This window comes from Ochotona curzoniae, unplaced genomic scaffold (assembly GCF_017591425.1).
Source record: "Ochotona curzoniae isolate NIBS_2020 unplaced genomic scaffold, NIBS_Ocur_1.0 contig_2404, whole genome shotgun sequence".
NCBI classification, from domain to species: Eukaryota; Metazoa; Chordata; class Mammalia; order Lagomorpha; family Ochotonidae; genus Ochotona; species Ochotona curzoniae.
In genome coordinates, this window is record NW_024465451.1 from 2196055 (window position 1) to 2214235 (window position 18181).

Sequence of the window (18181 nt, forward strand, 5' to 3'; positions counted from 1 at the left end):
CTACTACTAGGATGACGAAAGGCATCCCACATGGTGTGCCAAATACCCATCCCAGAACTGAATTGTACTGCAGGAGGCAGCAGCATCTAGACTCTAAGGGGCCCTCAGGGGGCTTTTAGCTCTGGCTGAAGCCTGGCCTCTGAGGACTGCCTTCCAGCTGATTCTAGACTCCAGCACTCCAGCAGCCCAGAGGAAAGCGGCTGCACCAGCCAACCACGACTTGCCTGCTGGGCCTCCCTGACCTGCCAAACAGCCACAACCACTTCCCCAGCCACCCACTGCAGGGAGAGCCTGGCTTAGGATACAGAGCTTTTATCTTCATCTCCAAAAGCCCAAGGATAATCACACCGTTACCTGTGATAAGCTCCCCCCCTCTCGCCCCCCGCAACTAGGCATGGCTAGTGTCTTCAGTTTTTGATTGAAATTTTGTCAGCTCGTTATAGCTGCTCTGAGAAGAGTGGGTGTCATGCTGATCTACAGATCTGACTGGCAGGTACAGATGTCTGTGTTTAATAAAAATGGGAGGTTAGGACTCCATAAATGGAGTTTGTCTGGAAGATAAAACTAAGGTCGGGGAGGATACAAAGACCACGTTGTGAAGACAGAGTAGCTGCCCCCAACCCAGAAGGCCAGCCCCAACCCTGCCGTGAACCCCACTGAGCTGAACTGCAGGTCATCCTGAGTTGAACCTGGCAGGGCTCCCTGCCAGACGCCCGACACTGCAGCTTCACCCTGGCAAATGACCACAGGAGGCCAGGCCCGCTGCTCCCCACTGCGTTCTGCATGGCTTGGTATATCCTATGGACTTAAGCATTCATGGACTGGGCAAGCGTAGCTGAGAAGTCACAGTGGAAAAAGCGGAACTTGGAGTTTCATCCTTTTATTGATGCTTACAGTTTCACTGGACTTTTGGCCCCAAATGAAAAAACTAGAAACAAACAAACAGACAAAAAAAGCATTGGCAGTGGGAGATGACAACTGTCCCCCGGGGAATAAAGTCTGCAGGACAGGGAGGGGTCCAAGCCACAAGGAGCACAGCCGAGCCAAAGGTGTCCAAGGTGTCCGGAGCAACCTGTTCTTGCTCCCAGGACAGACAGCCCCAAGGCAGCTAGAAGGTTGACTCACAGCGAACTGTGGGGGTGGGACATGGCAAGCCACTGGTCCCATGATCAGGCCAGATCAACTCCACTTTGGCAAAACTGGACTCATCTGACAGGACAGTCTGGGGGAGGAAACAGGTGCTAGTGCTAAGAGACCAGTGCACTTACCCTGGCATCAGGGTGTGGAAGGGAAAGCCAGAGCCCAAGCCCAGCTGGCCACACACCAACTGCACTGCAGTGATTGCAGCTCCTGCTCCTGGGGCCAGGCGGTGCCACTCAACTGCTCAGTCCTTCACTTTTCTCCTAGGTCAGATCCTTAACTGTGTGGCCTCAACCTAGGTTCCCCATTATTTGGTGGACACACAGGACTCTCGCCTCTCTGAGTGTGCTGCATCAGCAAAGGAGAATCTTTTTCTAGGAAGGGCAGGAAAAGAGGAGCGGCCCACATCCTTCCCGCTGCTCTAAGGAGCCATGAGAGGCCCCCGGGGCAATCCACGCTGCAGACAGGCTGGGTCAGAGCATCCGTGAGGCTGTCATGGTAACAAAGTCCTCGAAGCTGAGCCGGATGTTGCCCTGTACGGCGGTGTCCTTCTCCCGGAAGGCCTCAGTCAGCACCTGCAGCTGGGTGCACACCTGAATGAAGCGGTCAAGCTGCATGGCAGGACTGGCAGAACGTGGGCAGTAGCGGGAGACCAGGAGCTGGGTGAATTGGGGGCTCAGGTTGTAGCCCATCTGGGAGAGAGCTGGAGAGGACACACAGAACACAGAAAAACCTGTCGTGAGGCAAGCAGCTCAGGGGATACACAGGAGCTCCCAGGACAAAGGACAGAGGAGCCCTAAAGCTCTGCCCCAGGCATAAAGAGCACAACAGGGGCTCTAGGTGGGCACTCCCACAGCCAGAAGGCCACAGTCCTCTTCCTGCACATTCCCTGGGGTTTGTTCCACCAGAGCTCACAGGGCTCACAGGTGATAAGGTCCTGTTGTCGCCTGACTCCACATTAAAAAGAGGTCTAAGTCTTCTAGGTCCACCTCAAGGCAGCTGGCGCAGCACAGAGGTTCTGCAGTCAACTTCAGGCAAGCTGCTCAGCCTCACTGCCCCTGTCTTACCCTGAAGTGTGGATGATGCTCAGCTTGGCAGGTGCCAACGAGGATTAGTGGAGGGATCATGAAAGCAAATAACCCAGGGCCTGGCAATCAGTGACTGCTACGTGGATAAAATAAGCACCCCACAGAAGAGGCTGCTCCCCATCCTCCACCAGGATTCTACCTTGCTCCCCATCCCTGTCACAGACCCACCCAGGCTAAAACCTTCCCATTGGGGGCTCTTGGGCAAGTCACCTACACTAAGCCTCAGCTTCTCACATGTAGAAAGGAGCAACAAGGAACCCTTCATCACAGGGTCCAGAAATCCTAAATGGTAGCCGTAGCTAGTACACAGGAATCAATTATATAAACCTACTCAAATGTTTATGACAAAGCAGTGCATAAACAGCATCTGTGGTAAGCTTCACCCTTACCAACACCCAGAACAGAAACTGGCACAAGAGTGGGCAGAGAGTACCAGTCATCTTCTCTCCCTTCAACCAGGGGTAGGTGCAGAGTGCTGACCTCCACTCAGAGCTCCCTGGTGTGACTGAAGTCCACTCCAGGCAGTTCCTTCCCGCTCCCAGGCGGCAGAGCTCCCTGCTGCCTTCCTATAACCCCACTAGCCACCTGTCCTCTCACCCACGGGCTTGAGCCCAGGCCACAGGCTCCAGTCCTGCAGTTACACTGGAATCACACCTGCAGCTGCAGCCTCAGGTCAACTTACCCACATGCTTTTAAGGTGCTGGGTTTCTGAGTTGGCAAGGAGATGGCTTCTGGCAGAAGTGACAACAGAACCTAGGTTTCTGGACAGGGCTCGTTCCATTCCATAAACTGCATACTGCAGGGGACAGAGCCACCCCAGCCATACACACTGACCCAGTACTCTGGGGTGCCAGGTTTTCACCCCAGAGCTCCCAGAGATTGAAGCTGTTACCCTACAATGGGGAATCTAAGTGTTTCTCTGCCCTGGATCTTGGCCACAGCCAGATCAAAGAAAGGATGGGAGCAGTGGGTCTGCCCTGCGGACAGCATTGTGGCATGCAAGTGGACACATGGCATCTGTGGAATGAGAGAGACATGCTTTGCTCTCCCCACCATGCCCTGCCCCGGTCCCCACCTTGCTGCAGCTCTGTGTAGCTGATGGAGCCAGAGTGGTCACGGTCATACTGTTGGAAGAGGTTCTTCCACTGCTGGATGAACTTCCACAAGGCCGAGAATCCGTAGACATCTATGCGGCCTGACTTTGTCTTGTCAAACATGTCTGAGGGAGAAGACAGGAAGGCTTTAAGATGGCAAGGTGGGGGCATGGCCAAAGGTTCTCAGGAGCCACGGACACGGTCCTTCCCCCATGGTATATGAAACAACATCACAGGCCAAGGGCCCCATCTGCAGCAGGTGCAGCAGCTTCCTCCACTGGATACCACCCCAGCCCCATCCCATCCAGAACTGTACTTTCCCCACAGGCTTGGCAGTTGAGCCCCAGGCCCTTGGTCTACAGTGCAGGAGTCCAATTCTACAGAAGGGAAAACTGAGACACCTTTACCACAGTAGGGTTAACTTGAGACAGGGCCAAGAAGAATTCTCAGTCTTGAACCCAGCTTCCTCCCCAAAAGCCTCGCTGGCCAAAATCTGCATTCTGGGAATGTCCACCAGCAAGTGGTTCTGGCGCTGCCCAAGCCCCAGAGCAGGCCTAGAACTCACTGATCATCATGAGACACGTCTCGTCATTGAACGAGGACCAGTTGGAGTTGACCAGCGCCTGCTTTAGCTCCTTGATGGAGATGTAACCACTGTGATCGGAGTCCACTGACTGGAACCAGGAGTAGGCCTCAGGATCCACACCGGGAGGGGCGCCACCTGGAAGAGAGGACAGCACTGGGGAACCGTCCATGTGAACAGGCAGACCTCAGGGCCTTCCTAGCCCCGGGCTCGCCTTACCCAGCTCACCTGCAAAGGCTCCCTGTCCTACCTCTTGTCAGTTGCCAGCCTTCTGCATGGACGCACGTGCATTTGCAGCTGGTATGTATACCAGGGCTCCCTCAGACTTCTGTACAGTCACTTCTCTATTCAACTTCCTGTTGCTAAGGAACAGGGTCCTACCTAGTCCCTTCCAGCACATCAAGAACTGCCAGGAGAAGGTAAGCTAGGCTCAGGGAAAGGATGGTGGAGGCAGTGAAACAGCAGCACCGTCTACCAGAGGAAAAGGCCCAAGTGAAGCGGTCCTGCTATAGCCCCATCCCCGAGCTGACCGGCCACGTCCGAGGTCCCTTCACACAGGAAATCACCAAAGACGGCCAGGGCCAGCTGGGTAGCCATGCGGAGCCAGCGACCCACACCCCATGGTGCGGCCTGCCTGATGTGCCAGGGAAAATCCAGGTTCCACTCACCCTCCCAAACCAGCAGTGCCATGGAGGTGAGGCGACAAGGCCCACTGCTCCAGGTACAAGTGCTGTGTCAGCTGTGGTCTGTGAGAAGAGCGCAGGTTTGGAATTAAACACCTGTGATTTTACTCACTTGTGTGATGTTAGGCAAAGTGCACACTTTCCTGAGTACTGATTGCTCATTGCTAAACAGAACCAACCACTTCCCAAGGCTGGTGTGATGATTCCAACAGGAAAAGGCCAAGACCATGTGTGGTCTTCCCCGAGGACGGCCTCATTACACAGAGCTGAGGTGGGGAGAATAGCATGAGGCAAAGTGAAGGTAGCCAGTGGGGGTTCCAGCACCCCAAGGAGGCTTGGCTTGAAAGGTGATTACAGGGGAGGAGGTTAGAGGCCTTGTAGGCCCTCTGCTGAGGACAGCAGGGCAGTGTAAACGGTTACATCCTTTACATTTGGATTTAGTGGGGTGGGGCCTTGACCTCACAGGTAACTTCATGGCAGGTGTTTTAAGAAAGGCTGCCCTGGGATGGAGTGAGGGGGAGGGCAGCAATGGCAGGACCAGGAACCAGTTCAGTCTGAGAAGTAGCCCCCCTCTCCTTTGGCCTCAGGGTCCGAGACTGCTTTCCTACATGGACCGCATGGAGGCTCCAGGGCAAGATTTTAAAGGGATATGGAAACCACCCTGAAGTTGCTGAGCTAATGGCCAGACGCTCCAGGCTTCAACAAGATAAATGCCACCAGCTTGCGGAGCTTGGACGGCAGCTGAGCATCTCTCTGGGACCCCTGCCTGGGTGCAGAGGGCTATGCCACTTTCTGGAGGCCCTTCGGGTGCACTAGGGCTTGGAGCTCCCAGGCTCCCGAAATGAGCTGGGGATGCCAGGGCAGGGACAGACACTCGCTTCCCCTCACCTCTGTCTGAGCTGCCTGGAAGTCTCCACTGTGGCTGAAGCTCACGCCTGAGCCCTGGCCCTGCCATCCTGCCCAGGACCTCCCCTGTCTCCTCCTTGGCCTCGGTTTCCCACCTGCCTTTCTCGGCATCTCGCAGTGCCAATGCCCTGGCTGTGCCCAACATCACATCAGATGCCAAGTCCCTCTTTGCTGAGAGCTCTGGTGCAGTGCTGTTGATTAAGCACTTCCTACAGGCCAAAGAGTGCCCAGGGCTGACCTGCACACTCTCTCAAACCTTGTCAACAACCCTGTGAGGTGGCAGCACTGCCCCATCTTACACATGAGGATGTTAGGCTCACAGTCATCTGGTCAGGTCTGATGTCAAAGGCCAGGATTCCCATGATGACACTGTGCTGTCTTTCTGCAGCCAGCAGTCAGGTGCCCCCATCCTGGAGGGGCCTCCCCTCAGGCAGGTTAGTTGCTAAATCCCCTTCGCTCCACAGCAGCACCCACTCCCATGCTACTGATGGCGGGCTTGACCAGGCGATGTGCTTCAGCCAAATGCCTGAGTGGACAAGACGCCTGGTGCATCAGGGCAGGACTTTCAGTGGGCACGTGCCTTCCCACCTGCTTCCTGTTTTACCCTGTCACAAGGACAACATGCCAAACGGGGCTGCTCCTTCCACCTGGTACAGAAGGAAAAAACGCGGAGAAGTTCAGCAGCCAACTGCAGCTGCCAACACGCACGCAGTACACACGTACTAGCAAACAACAGAAAAGTAATGCTGCCGCAGAGCCAATTCAGACTCCTTGTTCTGCTGACATGGGCTGATGCTGAAAGAATGATGCTATGGTGCCAGGGACCAGGGTGCCTGCATACTCATAGGATGGCCACGGGTTGGCTGTGGATTATGTAGAACTGGGTCAGAGGCAACCTACTTACCTTGTCCGTAAGCCCCGGGCTGCTGGGCTCCATAGGCACTTGGAGGTGGTGGCCCATAGGGGCCTCCTGGGGCTGCCCCACCATAGGGTCCTCCAGGAGGGACGCCCCCTGGGATGGGGTGTCCATAGGGCCCTCCACCAGCTGGTGGTCCATATGGCCCTCCAGGCGCAGGACCCCCATAGCCACCCCCAGGGGGCAGCCCACTGCCATACTGTCCTCCACCGTGGGGGGGTCCAGGGTAGTAGCCACCTGGAGGGGCTCCGGGCGCTTGTCCTGCAGCTCCTGGGCAGCCCTGCAGAAAGAAGTACCAGTCAGAATGAGCATGCCAGACCTAAGCAGTGGGCAATACTGCATAGCTTGAAGGCATTCCCACTGCCATCCTTGCTCAGACAGGCCACGATCCCATTGACCTTACAACCCCGTGGCTCAAAGGGGCAGCCCAACCCTGTTAAAGGAGCTAGGAGTTACACGGGACCACAGCACCAATGGCCTCCTGCCTGACTCCCCTCTCTGGCACACCGAGGGCTTCATAAGCCCCGGGATGTCCAATTCACCACTTTAGCCCCAGATCCCAGCATAGGATGGCTGTCTGCTTTGTGTTCATTGCTGGAAGAGCAGCTAATGTATCAGACAGGATTCCCAATGTTCACCCCGAGGCATCCCCATCTCTGTCGGCAGAATTTACAGCACAGATAGGCTCCGCCACACACTGCACATCCTCATCAATCACAAATGATGTTTCCATGGCACGGATTCCTCTGAGCACAACTTCCTCACCCCGCTTCACCTCACAGAGCAAAAACGTTTCCCTAGCCACACTGCCTGTGAGACAGGCAGGGTAATGGATTCCTAAGGCAGTGGTTAACCAGCACAATGGCTAAAAGGACCAGTGCAAGGGGTCAACACTATAAAGGGGGTTAAATCACTGCCTCCAACACAAGCATCCCATGTGAGAGCAGGCTGGGGTTCCCCGGCTGCTCTACCTCTGACCCAGCTCCCTGTTCATGTGCCTCGGACCGCAGCAGAGGATGGCCCAGGGAGCTGGAGCCCTGCCTTCAGCCTGGCCTGGTCCAAGCTGCTCTTGCAGCTTGGACAGTTAGCAGAAAGAAGAACTCTGCCATTCTGTCTTTCAAATGAGCACATAAATTAAAAAAAAAAAAAAAAAAAAAAAAAGCTCAACTTCAAACTTTGTTGCCCCTGAGTGTCAGCATCTTCTACCATGAAGTGGAATTAATAACAAGCAGTGCCTGTCTGGGGCTGCTATGTGAGTGAGTCGGAAGCGGTGGTGGGAGGCACTGTGACACTGGACCAGGCACAGTGCAGCACTCAATGCCCATCAACCACCAGTGACAACAGCAAAGGTCACTCACAGCCTGCTGGTCACAGCTCCCAGGTCTCCCGGCTCCATGTCCGGGGCAGCTGTGTACTGTAGGGTACGTGGGGCCTTCTCTCTCATGTCCACCTTCTCTGCCCCTGGCTGCAGCTCCCTGGGCTCAGTGTCTCTGCTACCACCACCCACAGAGGCCAGCACTGAGCCTAGCAGATGAACACGCTGGAGGCAGCGAGGGCAAATGGCCCAGCTTGAGGTCCATGTAACCAAGACACGTTCAGATCAATCACCAGGAGACCCACTGGTCTAGGACGGACAGCTGGGGCTCTCTCCTTTTAACTTGTTTCCAAGATAGTGCACCTCAGGGTTAAGGCCAGAATCATGCCTCATCCAAAGGGCATGGGCATCGTGGGACCTTCTGCCTCTGGAAGCTGCCACAGCCAATGGCAAAACCACCTGGCAGCCAGTGAAGTCACGGTTTCGATTCAAAGCTGCTCTCCCCAGACACAAACTTAATCTCTCTGAGCCAGCTTCCAGCTTCCTCACAAACAAACAGTACCCTCTCCACTGGATGACAAGAAATGAACTCAGCCAAAGTCTGCACCTTTACATGTTAACTAAATGATTCCTCAGTGAAGTCAGGTAAATATAACCGATACAAGAAAGCTGATCCAGCTGAAGCAAACTGGGGGTACCAGGGCCCTGACGAGGGTTCCCCTGCTAGGTCTAGGGAACTCTGAAGGATGCCACAGTGATCCAAAAACACAGAAAACCACTGACACAGAAATACACATCTTCCAGGCTGGCACGATAGTGTAGAGGTTAAGGTCCTCGCCTTGCACACACTGAGATCCCATATGGGCGCCAGTTCTAATCCCGGCGGCCCTGTTTCTCATCCAGCTCCCTGACTGTGGCCTGGGAAAGCAGTCGAGGACGGCCCAAGATTTTGGGACCCTGCACCCGCACTGGAGACTGGGAGTCTCCTGGCTTTGGATTGGTTCAGCTCTAGCCGCTGCAGCCGCTTAGGGAGTGAACCATTGGATGGAAGATCTTCCTCTCTGTCTCTCCTCTCTGTATATCTGCCTTTCCAATAAAACAAATAAATCTTAAAAGAAAAGAAAGAAAAAAAAGAAATACATATCTTCCAACAGTGAGCACGCAGACTCATAGCTGCTGGCGTTAACAGTATTCATTATCAACAGGGCCCTGGGGTGAAGGCTGGCTGCTGAAGCAGAGTGAAACATGCTGAAGGAGCTCCCAGTTAATGCAAGGGCCCTGGACACACTCTCCTTAGCATCTAATAAAATAGTACACACAGAGAGAGGTGTTTAACACAGATACACCAGCCACTTAGGGGACCACGAAGCCAAGGAGAAAATCAGGGGAGGGACCTGGACAAGTCACACTGAACTGGAAGCAGAGACAGGGCTGGGGCTAGTCCCCAACACCAGACCCCCCACCAAGTGGTACCCTTGGCATTCCATTACTGAGCTGCTAACTTTAAGCAACAGGGCTGAGGATCCCAGGATGGAAAAAAAAAAAAACGTGGGGGGGAACCCTGTAGGTCTGGGCATCACCCAAAGCTCTGGCCGGAAACAAGCCAGGAGGTAGTGGCCCCTTACAAGCCCTGGGAACTCAGTAGAGGACAGGGCACCCAAGCACGACCTTCCCACCTGGGATGCATTTCCAGGTGCTGCAGGCAGGCCCTCTGCCTTCCTGCTGTCACATCCCAGGGGGATGTGGGTCGGCTGCAGTCTGGCAGGAGCTCATGCCCTGCACTGAATTTTCCAGGCAGGCAGGCGTTGTAGCACAGCACATTAAGCCACTGCCTGAAATGCTGGCATATCATATGAGCGCCAGTCCAAGCCTCAGCTGCTCCACTTCTGATCCAGCTCCAATATCCTGAGGAAACAGGGGATGATGGCCCAAATGCCTGGGCTGCTCACTCACATGGAAGGCTCAGATGGAGTTCCAGGCTCCTGGCTTTGGCATGCTCCAACCTGAGCCATTACAGGCATTTGGGGAGTGAACCAGCAGATGGATGATCTCTCCCTCTCTACAGCTCTGCCTTTAAAACACATACATACATACACAGAAAAACAAGCCCACATATAGCTGAAAGTACTTCTATCTATAGAAGCACAACTGGCACAATGTGGCCTAGTGGTTAAAGTCCTTGCCTTGAACGCGCCGGGATCCCATATGGGCACCGGTTCTAATCCTGGCGGCCCCACTTCCTATCCAGCTCCCTGCTTGTGGCCTGAGAAAGCAGTCAAGGACGGCCCAAGGCTTTGGGACCCTGCACCTATGTGGGAGACCTGGAAGAGGTTCCTGGTTCCTGGCTTCGGATCAGCGCAAGCACCGGCCGTTGCGCTCACTTGGGGAGTGAATCATTGGACAGAAGATCTTCCTCTCTGTCTCTCTTCCTCTCTGTATATCTGACTTTGTAATAAAAACAAAATAAATCTTAAAAAAAAAAAAAGCAGGGGGGCTAACACTGTGCTATAGTAGGCTAAGCCTCCTCCTGCAGGGTTGGCAGCCCAAATGGGCAATGGTTCATGTCCCAGCCATTCCATTTCCAATTCAGCTCTCTGTTTGTAAAGCAGTGAAGGATAGCTCAAATCATTGGGTCTCTGCATCCATGTGAGAAACCTGGAAGAAGCTCCTGGTTTCCAAACAGCTAAGCTTCAGCCAATGCAAGTTTATGGTGTGAACCAGCAGATGCAAGATCTCCCTCTGTCTCTCCTCTCTATAACTCTGCCTTTCAAAAAATAAAATAAATCCTTTTTTACCCCCAAAAGCAGCCAGGTTCTGCAAAACCATGCTTCAACGCTATGAACTGCTAAATACTAAAATTACAATAGACATGAGACAGCTGAATAGTAATCTATAGCCATTTTAAGGTGTATAGAACCCAGCTGTATATAAACTAATAATTGTAATGTCAATGTAGAAGTCATAGGATGTGGTTCAGAACTTGCACTCTTTTTTGTTATTGTTATTGTTGTTGTTGTTGTTTCTCTCTCTTTGAACATGCTGGTTACATAATACCATGTCAACTAATTCCATTACATTATAAATTGTTACTGATGTAATGTTGGGGCTTTCAATTGATTGGGATGATACTCTTTCGGCTGTACCTTCAGACAAGAGACTGTCTCCCCATGAAACTGTTGAACTTATCTGCACAATAAGATGCTGGACTCTATGCTTTGAAGATGCTTGCAAGGAAAAAACTCTCAACTGAATTTGACCTGTGGTAATGCAACTAGATGGAAGAATCCACCATGGGGGGAGGGGGAGCAGGTTTGGGGGAGGGGAGGGGGGAATCCCAGTGCCTGTCAAACTGTGTCGCATGATGTGATGTAATAAAAATAATAAATAAATAAATAAAAATAAATAAATCTTTTTTTAAAAACGAAAGAAAGAAAAGAAATGGACAGAGTTGTTGAATGCTCTCATTCAGCAGATTCTGAGCACAGCAATGCTGTGCACAAAACCAAGCAGGGCCTTGCCTTCTGGGGAGCCCACGGGTAATTATGATGCAATCAGTGGCATTAGCAAACCTGCTTACACACCACGAAGGAAGTGTGGACACAGGAATTCAGCTTGTTTGCCGAATGCATAAATGAGCAACCAGATGAATAATGCATGAAGTGAGTCAAGGACTGATTCCTGGAAGGGGCAGCAGTGACTCTGGGAGTTGGCCCTTGAAGGGTGCACAGGCATTCCCCAAAAGATGGGGAGGGAGAGGCACTCCCCACGCAGAGAAGACCAAAGCACGGGCTTAGGGGCATGTGCAGTGCAGTGAGGAATAAGCTCAAGGGCAGAAGCAAGAACCCCATGAGGGTCAGGACAGAGGTCTCCATGTGGCCCTGGCCAGGCAGTCTCTGCTGTATTCCAGGCCACTGTGAGAGTGGCTTCTGTCCACAGTCCCCCACCCACCAGTGCCTCCCCAGGGGCAGACACAGGACCCCAATCATTACAGTATGCCAGGACCCAGCACAATGCCTGGCACCCAGAGGTCTCCACAACATATCTGAACAAATGCACACAACGCTGAAGAGTTGGGGGCTCCATGGAGAGTTTCAAACAGGAAGGGGACAGCGATCAGGGCCTTGTGGTGGGGCAAGATGAGCCCCTGAGGGGAGGCAGCAGCCCAGGCTCTGGGCCGGCAGGTCCTGACCCAGACAGCTGGCGTGGGGCTGGAACGACGGGCTGGATTCTGAAGCTATTTCAGAGATAGACTAGACATGACCTGGCAACTAATTAGATTAGCAGAGATGGAGGGGGAGTGGAGGGAGGGAAGTATCTACAATGACTCAGGTCTCTAGCTTACACAAGATCGAACAGGGACAGCCACCAAGCTAGGCAGTATCAGGGTTGGGGAGGAAGTTGGGGGAGACAGTGAGAGGGTCCCCAGGGCCACTGACTTGTTAGCAAAAGTCTGAGTCAACCAAGACAACCAAGGCCTTACACCACCCCGGGCAGCCAAACTTTCCAAGTCTTTCCAACAGTATTTCACATTAACACAAGACTGTGGAAGGAGAAAGGATGAGTTCAGTAGCCACGACTTCCAAAGCATCCTAGAAAAACTCTGTAGGTCTTTAGCTGATTCCCAACGAGCTACGCCTGGTATACTGGCACGAGGACTCTGCCAATGATCCTGGCTCAATCAGTTCACCAATCCTCTGTCCTGGGAGCTAAGTGCTATTATTCCCACCTAACAGAAGAGAAAGTGAAGGTGCGAAGAGCTGACTGAAGGGCCCGACACTTCACAGTAAAAGAATGGGAGAGCGGGGATTCCAAATGGGGTCTTCAGGACCCTGCTGCGCACCCCCTTCTGTTCACTCAGTGAGTGTGCAGCCTGTGTGGGCGCCAGGGGCTGTGGTTCACAAAACTGCACAGAAGTGGCGGAGCAAGGCAAGGCTGCAGTAGGTGGTGGCTCCATGCCCAGAAGCCAGGGAGTCTCAGAATGCTGACTTACACTCTCTGCCCCAGCACCTCACCAGTTTGACAAACCCTCAAGGAATTTTCTGTCCATTCTCTTGGGGGATCATGGAATCCCTGGGGTCTCCATTTGCACTCCCTGCAAACAGTGGGGCATGCACTGCCTCCAGACCCCTCCTCTGGTTTCTTTCAGCACCAAGGCCTCCTCCTTCTGACCTCAAGACTCTGGTGAAAGCCAAGGTCCATGCCAAATCCGAAAGAGTGAGGGAGGAAGGGAGGGAAACGTCAAGGCCGAGACAGTCTGTGCCCCCAGAATTATCACGTAAGGGCCTGCTGAAGAGGCAGGAGTCCAAGCTAAGAGGACACAAGGTTCAGGCATGCACCAGCAGAGCCTCCTCAAGTATTTACAAGACAGAACCGCAATCAATACACAACAAGCTCAGAATGTCCCAGGATTTGAGTGGCTGCTGCCACTGTGCCGGCTCCTGCTTCATCTCTCTAGCCTGCACACCTTCTTCCCAAAGTTATTTATCCCTCTCTTCCTCCTCAGGGAGCGGGACCTCTTTACCCCAGTCCCCACCAAACTGGTGCCCTCCCACACCCTGTTAGGCACCCTTACTCTACCCTCCTCAAGAACTTCAAAATTCTCCCTATGTCTCAGTCCCTGCTGCTTCAACCCACCCAGGGCACCCCACAGCAGCAGCACAAATGCGACGAACCCTCTCACCCACTCCCTAGGTCTGCTCGGGACGAAGACGCCTTCCCCGGAAGCACACGAGCTCCGGTGGCATCTGCTGAGTATTTCCCTTTCTGGTCTTGTATCACATCTCTTTTCCTTCTCATCACAACCACACCGGCCACCGTCACGTCCCTCCCAACTCCCGGGCTCTGACCTGCTTTCTGTGCAGTAGTTCCTCTCCTGGGATACAATTCTGTCTTCACCCAGCTGCATCCTCCTTGTAAGGCAGTTCTGGGCTTAAGCGCCATCTAAGAATTCTCTCCAGGCCAGCATGGTGGCACAGTGGGCTAGACCCAGCATTGGCATCCTGTATCAAAAGGCAGGTTCCACTCTTTCCCCCCAGCACCGAGTGATGGGTATCTCTCAGGACAACTGGCACAAGCACCGCAAGACTGGGGACAAGAGAAAGCCCTACCACAAGAAGCGTAAGTATGAGCTGGGCACTAAGGTCGGCCCCTGCCGCATGCATACAGTGCGCAAGGAGAGGCAACAAGAAGTACCGGGCCCTGAGGCTGGACATGGGCAACTTCTCCTGGGGCTTCGACTTACACTCGCCAAACCAGGCTCATCAATGTCGTCTACAATGCCTGCTATAAGTACCGGCAGTGGTACGAGTCTCACTAAGCACTGTCCCTGGGCCGCAAGAAGGGAGCCAAGCTGACTCCTGAGAGGGAGGAGATCTCAAACAAAAAGAGGAAATATGATGAAAGGAAAAAGACCACCAAGATCAGCAGTCTTCTGGAGGAGCAGTTTCAGCAAGACACGCTGCTTGGCTGCATTGCATCAGGCCGGGGTCAGCGTGGCCAAGCAGATGGCTTTGTGCTAGAGGGCAAGGAACCAGAGTTCTACCTAAGGAAAATCAAGGCCCGGAAGGGAGTAACAAAGGTGTTTATTCTTAAAAAATAAATAAAAGATTCCAGTCCCAGCTGCTCCATTTGTGATCTGTCTGGGAAAGCAGTGGAAGACGGCCCAAGTGCTTGGGTCCCTACCACCCAAGAATTTTATTTCATTTTCAAAGACAAAGAAAAGCTTTGCTGGGCACATTACTCTGGGTCGACAATTTTTTCATTTTAGAATATGGAATATATAGCTCCATTCTCTTTTGCCGTGCAGAGTGTCCTGTGACAGATCAGCTGTGACTCTGACCGCCACTCCTCTATACGTCAATTGATTTTTTTTCCACATGCATATATAAGGATTTCTTCCTTATGTTCGATTAGAGAATCTGATTATCATATGTTGTGGTGAAGATTACTTTCGATCAACCCTGTTGTGAGTTCTGTGCCTCTCCTGGATGTTGTTCCCTAATTCTTTCTCCATATTAGAGAAGTTTTCATTTATTATTTCTTTGAATACAGCTTTAAACCAAACTTCTCTTTCTGAACCTTCTGGAACTCCCATAACTCTTACAACACCCAGCAAAACCAAAGGCAAATGTGAAGAACATCCCAGTAAAATAACAACAGAAGATTAAATCTATGAACAACCCATTGCTAAAAGGACAGGGCCAAATTACCACCTATTCATATTAACACTGAATGCAAATGGCTTAAACCCATCAATCAAACTTCATAGATCAGATCTGATTAAAAAAAAACAACACCCATCTACTTGTTTCCTACAGGAGATACATCTCACCAACAAAGATCAGCGGAAAGTATATCTCATGGATTTTGATGTTTTTGTTTTTAGTTTTATTTCTTCAAAATAGTTTTTTTCTCAGATTTCTTCACTAACTCATAGATCACAGTTACATCATTTTCTTGAAGAAGGTTCTTGACTTTTTTTTTTTCGGTTCTCCAGAAACCCATTAATCATTCAGTAACATGTTATTTAACTTCCTGGCATTGCAAATTTCTATTTTTCTTCCTGTTGATTTTGTTTTGCGGCTTTTCATTTAAGGGGATGTATAGTAACTGTGTAATGGAGACTATCATATCCAGATGTGAGGATACAATGCAGTATGCATCTCTACTTCCAGTTCAAAGATGGACTCCCAATGAAACTGTTAACTCTATCGTTACAATAGGATGCTGGACTCTGCCATTGTCCATGCCCGCGATGATGGGCTTATGACTGCTTATGAAGAACTATACTATTGTAATAATATAGGGGAAATCCATGGCGGGGAAGGGAGTTTGGAAAGGGGGTAAGGGAAATCCCAGAGCCAATGGAACTGTATCATAAAATAATATTTAAAAATCCTCATAAAAAACAAACAACTCCTCACACCCCTAGGCCCATTTAGGTATGCCTTCCACTCTGTCCTAGCACCTGCACGTCTACCTAACCACAATCACTGAGTTCCCAATCTGCGTATCTGCAATCCTCTCCCACTCGGAGCGTTTCCAGACACAGCTCCCCGATTTTACTCTGGATAGAGCCCAGGCAGCATGGCAGCAGAAGTGCACCTGTGGCAGACAGCTGCCACCACACCTGGCATCACTGGGCACCCAGAGTTCACCAAGTCCCCCGCAGGCTTCAGCACAGTTCCCCCTGGCCTCAGCCTTCTGACAGGAACCACCACAGTTACAGGAAGATGCTGAGGCTCGGTGGCGTGAGCTTGCATGAGGTACATGGCAGTCAGGATTCTAGCCCATCCCTGCCTAATCTATCATAGCTTCTTAGATCCATACAAAATTACCCCTAAAGCCCACTAAAATGCAGCTGCCTGGGCCATGTTTGGCCCCTTGCAAGCCTCAGAGAGGACCCCAAAAGTATGCTTTGCACAGGCTCTCACTTAGGACCAACCTTTGAGCATCAGTGCGTGATGGCTGCGCTTTCCAAAACTGTGTCACTCAGGAATCCTAAAGTCCCCCAAAACGATGACCAGTCTTTAAAAGGAAAAAAGGGAGGGGAGGCAGTTAAACCTTGGTTCAGACACCTGTATGGAAATGCCTGGATCCAGTCTTGGCCAGTCAGGTTCACCTCCAGCTTCTTGCTGATGCACACCCTGGGAGGTACCTGGGGCCCTGCCACGCCCATAGGAGATTCCCCACTGAATTCTGGAACTTCTGGAATGTCTAGCTTTGGCCTGGCCTAGCCCAGACTGCTGTGGGCATTAGGGGAAGGTGAGCCCGGAGCAGGCAGAAAATGTCTCTTTCTTTCTGCCCTTGTAATGAACTGAAAATAATGTTAAAAACCAAAAGAGGATCCTGACATTCTTACTTGACCCTAGGGTCCTCCTCTATTACACTCACAATACAGCAATGGAACAGAGTCTGGCCAACACTGCTCCGTTACACGTCCTCCCGATCCCCACCCTCTTCGGCTTCTCTCCTTCCTACCTCTGCCAGTCAGGCATTGGGGGCAGGGGGAAGGTAGGTGCTAACACTGGCCTCTGCCAAGCCACTCAACTTATTTTCCCTCAGCTGTAAAGGGAGGGAAGGGTGGTAGTAACGCCTGCTTGCCTTTGGGGCCTCCATGACTGTGTAAGCTGAACAGGGATGCACACCCGCAGTGTCCCTGACTGTATCGTCTGGCACGCAACGAAACTACACTCAGATGCTCCCTAACATCCCTGCTGTTTCCTGCATAGATCTCTTCAACTGCAGTGTGGTCCTGGGCAAAGAAAGGCAGGATCCCTCTCTGGACTTCCTCTGTAAAGTGAGGGGCCAGAAGTCCAGTAAGAAGCAAAGCACCCAACAGCAGCACGCTTTGCAAGCACCATCCCATGCTCCTGCTAACAGCTGGATGACCAGACCCCACTATCCGGTGCTATTTAAGAGAAGGCCCCTTTGGCTCAGACAGGCAACATTCTTACGCTCAACTACTGCTGGAGACGGGTGCAAACCCACCGCTGACTCCAAACTGTTTTTCATCCATCTGCCATTCTGTCACTCAACAAAGGGCTCTGGCGACAGGGTCACCTTGCTGGGGCGCTCCAGGCAGAGTGGTAAGTGCGGGGGAGGCAAGCGCAGACCTCAGCAGGGCTATCTAAACCGCCCCGCCCGGTGACTTTCGCGTTGCCCTCTCGCTCTGTGAAATGCAGATGCTGCACCGTGGTCAAACTAGCTCAACCGCAGATTCCCGCGTGCTCTGGTCGCAGTGCGCGTGGATGGGTCCGGGAACCCGCGTTTGGAGCCCACGCCCCGAATGATACCAACGGAAACAGCGCTCCCAACGTCTGGTGGAGGCTGAGGAGCCCAGGTCCCCCGCGAAAGCCGGAGCGGGGGAGCAGGGCGCAAGCCGAGGCGGGGTTCACGGTCCCCCAAGTTATCGGGGAGCGGGCTACGTCAGACCAGCGCGACAAGACATCCCAAAACACGCAGTCCCGCGTGACGTGAGCGGGCGCGACCGACGATCCCCTTCCCCTGCCGACAGCGTGGAAGGGACGCGGTGAAAGCAGAGAGGAAGCATAACCGGGGGGACCCCGGGTTTGGGCTTGTCACTTCCCGGACCTAGACCGACAGGCCCCCTCACACACTCACCTGCCCGTACGGATAGCTGGCCATGCTGAAACAACAAATCCATGCTGAAACAAACAAATCCGTGGGCAAGTTGTTTCAGCTGGCCATGGCGCTTCTGAAGTCACACACCGGTGAGGGGCGGGGTTTCCTGCTCTCAAACCCGCCCTTCGCCCGAGCCTGGGGGGCGGGCCCGCTTCTGACTGGACAGCCACAGTAGTCAATCCTAAACCGTGGCGGCCGACGGAAGTGACGCCAAAGAGCGGGGCCACTGCCTGACGAACCCAAGACATTAAGGGCAAGGTGGAGGTTTCCGGAAGCCCGGGTGGCTGCCGTGGCGCATGTGTCCTTTCCTTTT

General features: G+C 52.7%; 1 protein-coding gene and 1 pseudogene across 2 annotated transcripts; one reads left to right on the forward strand and one right to left on the reverse strand.

The window, feature by feature from the left end:
- Positions 1-864: 864 nt before the first annotated feature.
- On the reverse strand, positions 865-17876 carry PEF1 (penta-EF-hand domain containing 1). Of its 2 annotated transcripts, XM_040974101.1 has the most exons (6): positions 17848-17876; positions 6399-6690; positions 3888-4043; positions 3304-3447; positions 1581-1843; positions 865-1549 (listed from the first exon to the last, which is right to left on the reverse strand). In XM_040974101.1, the coding sequence occupies exons 1-5, from the start codon at positions 17869-17871 to the stop codon at positions 1614-1616; spliced, it is 846 nt and encodes a 281-aa protein (XP_040830035.1). In that variant the 5' UTR covers positions 17872-17876; the 3' UTR covers positions 865-1549; positions 1581-1613. The 2 variants fall into 2 exon arrangements, with proteins under 2 accessions (XP_040830035.1, XP_040830034.1); XM_040974100.1 differs by having other exon boundaries at positions 865-1843.
- LOC121152328 lies at positions 13763-17703 on the forward strand (annotated as a pseudogene).
- Positions 17877-18181: the final 305 nt, after the last annotated feature.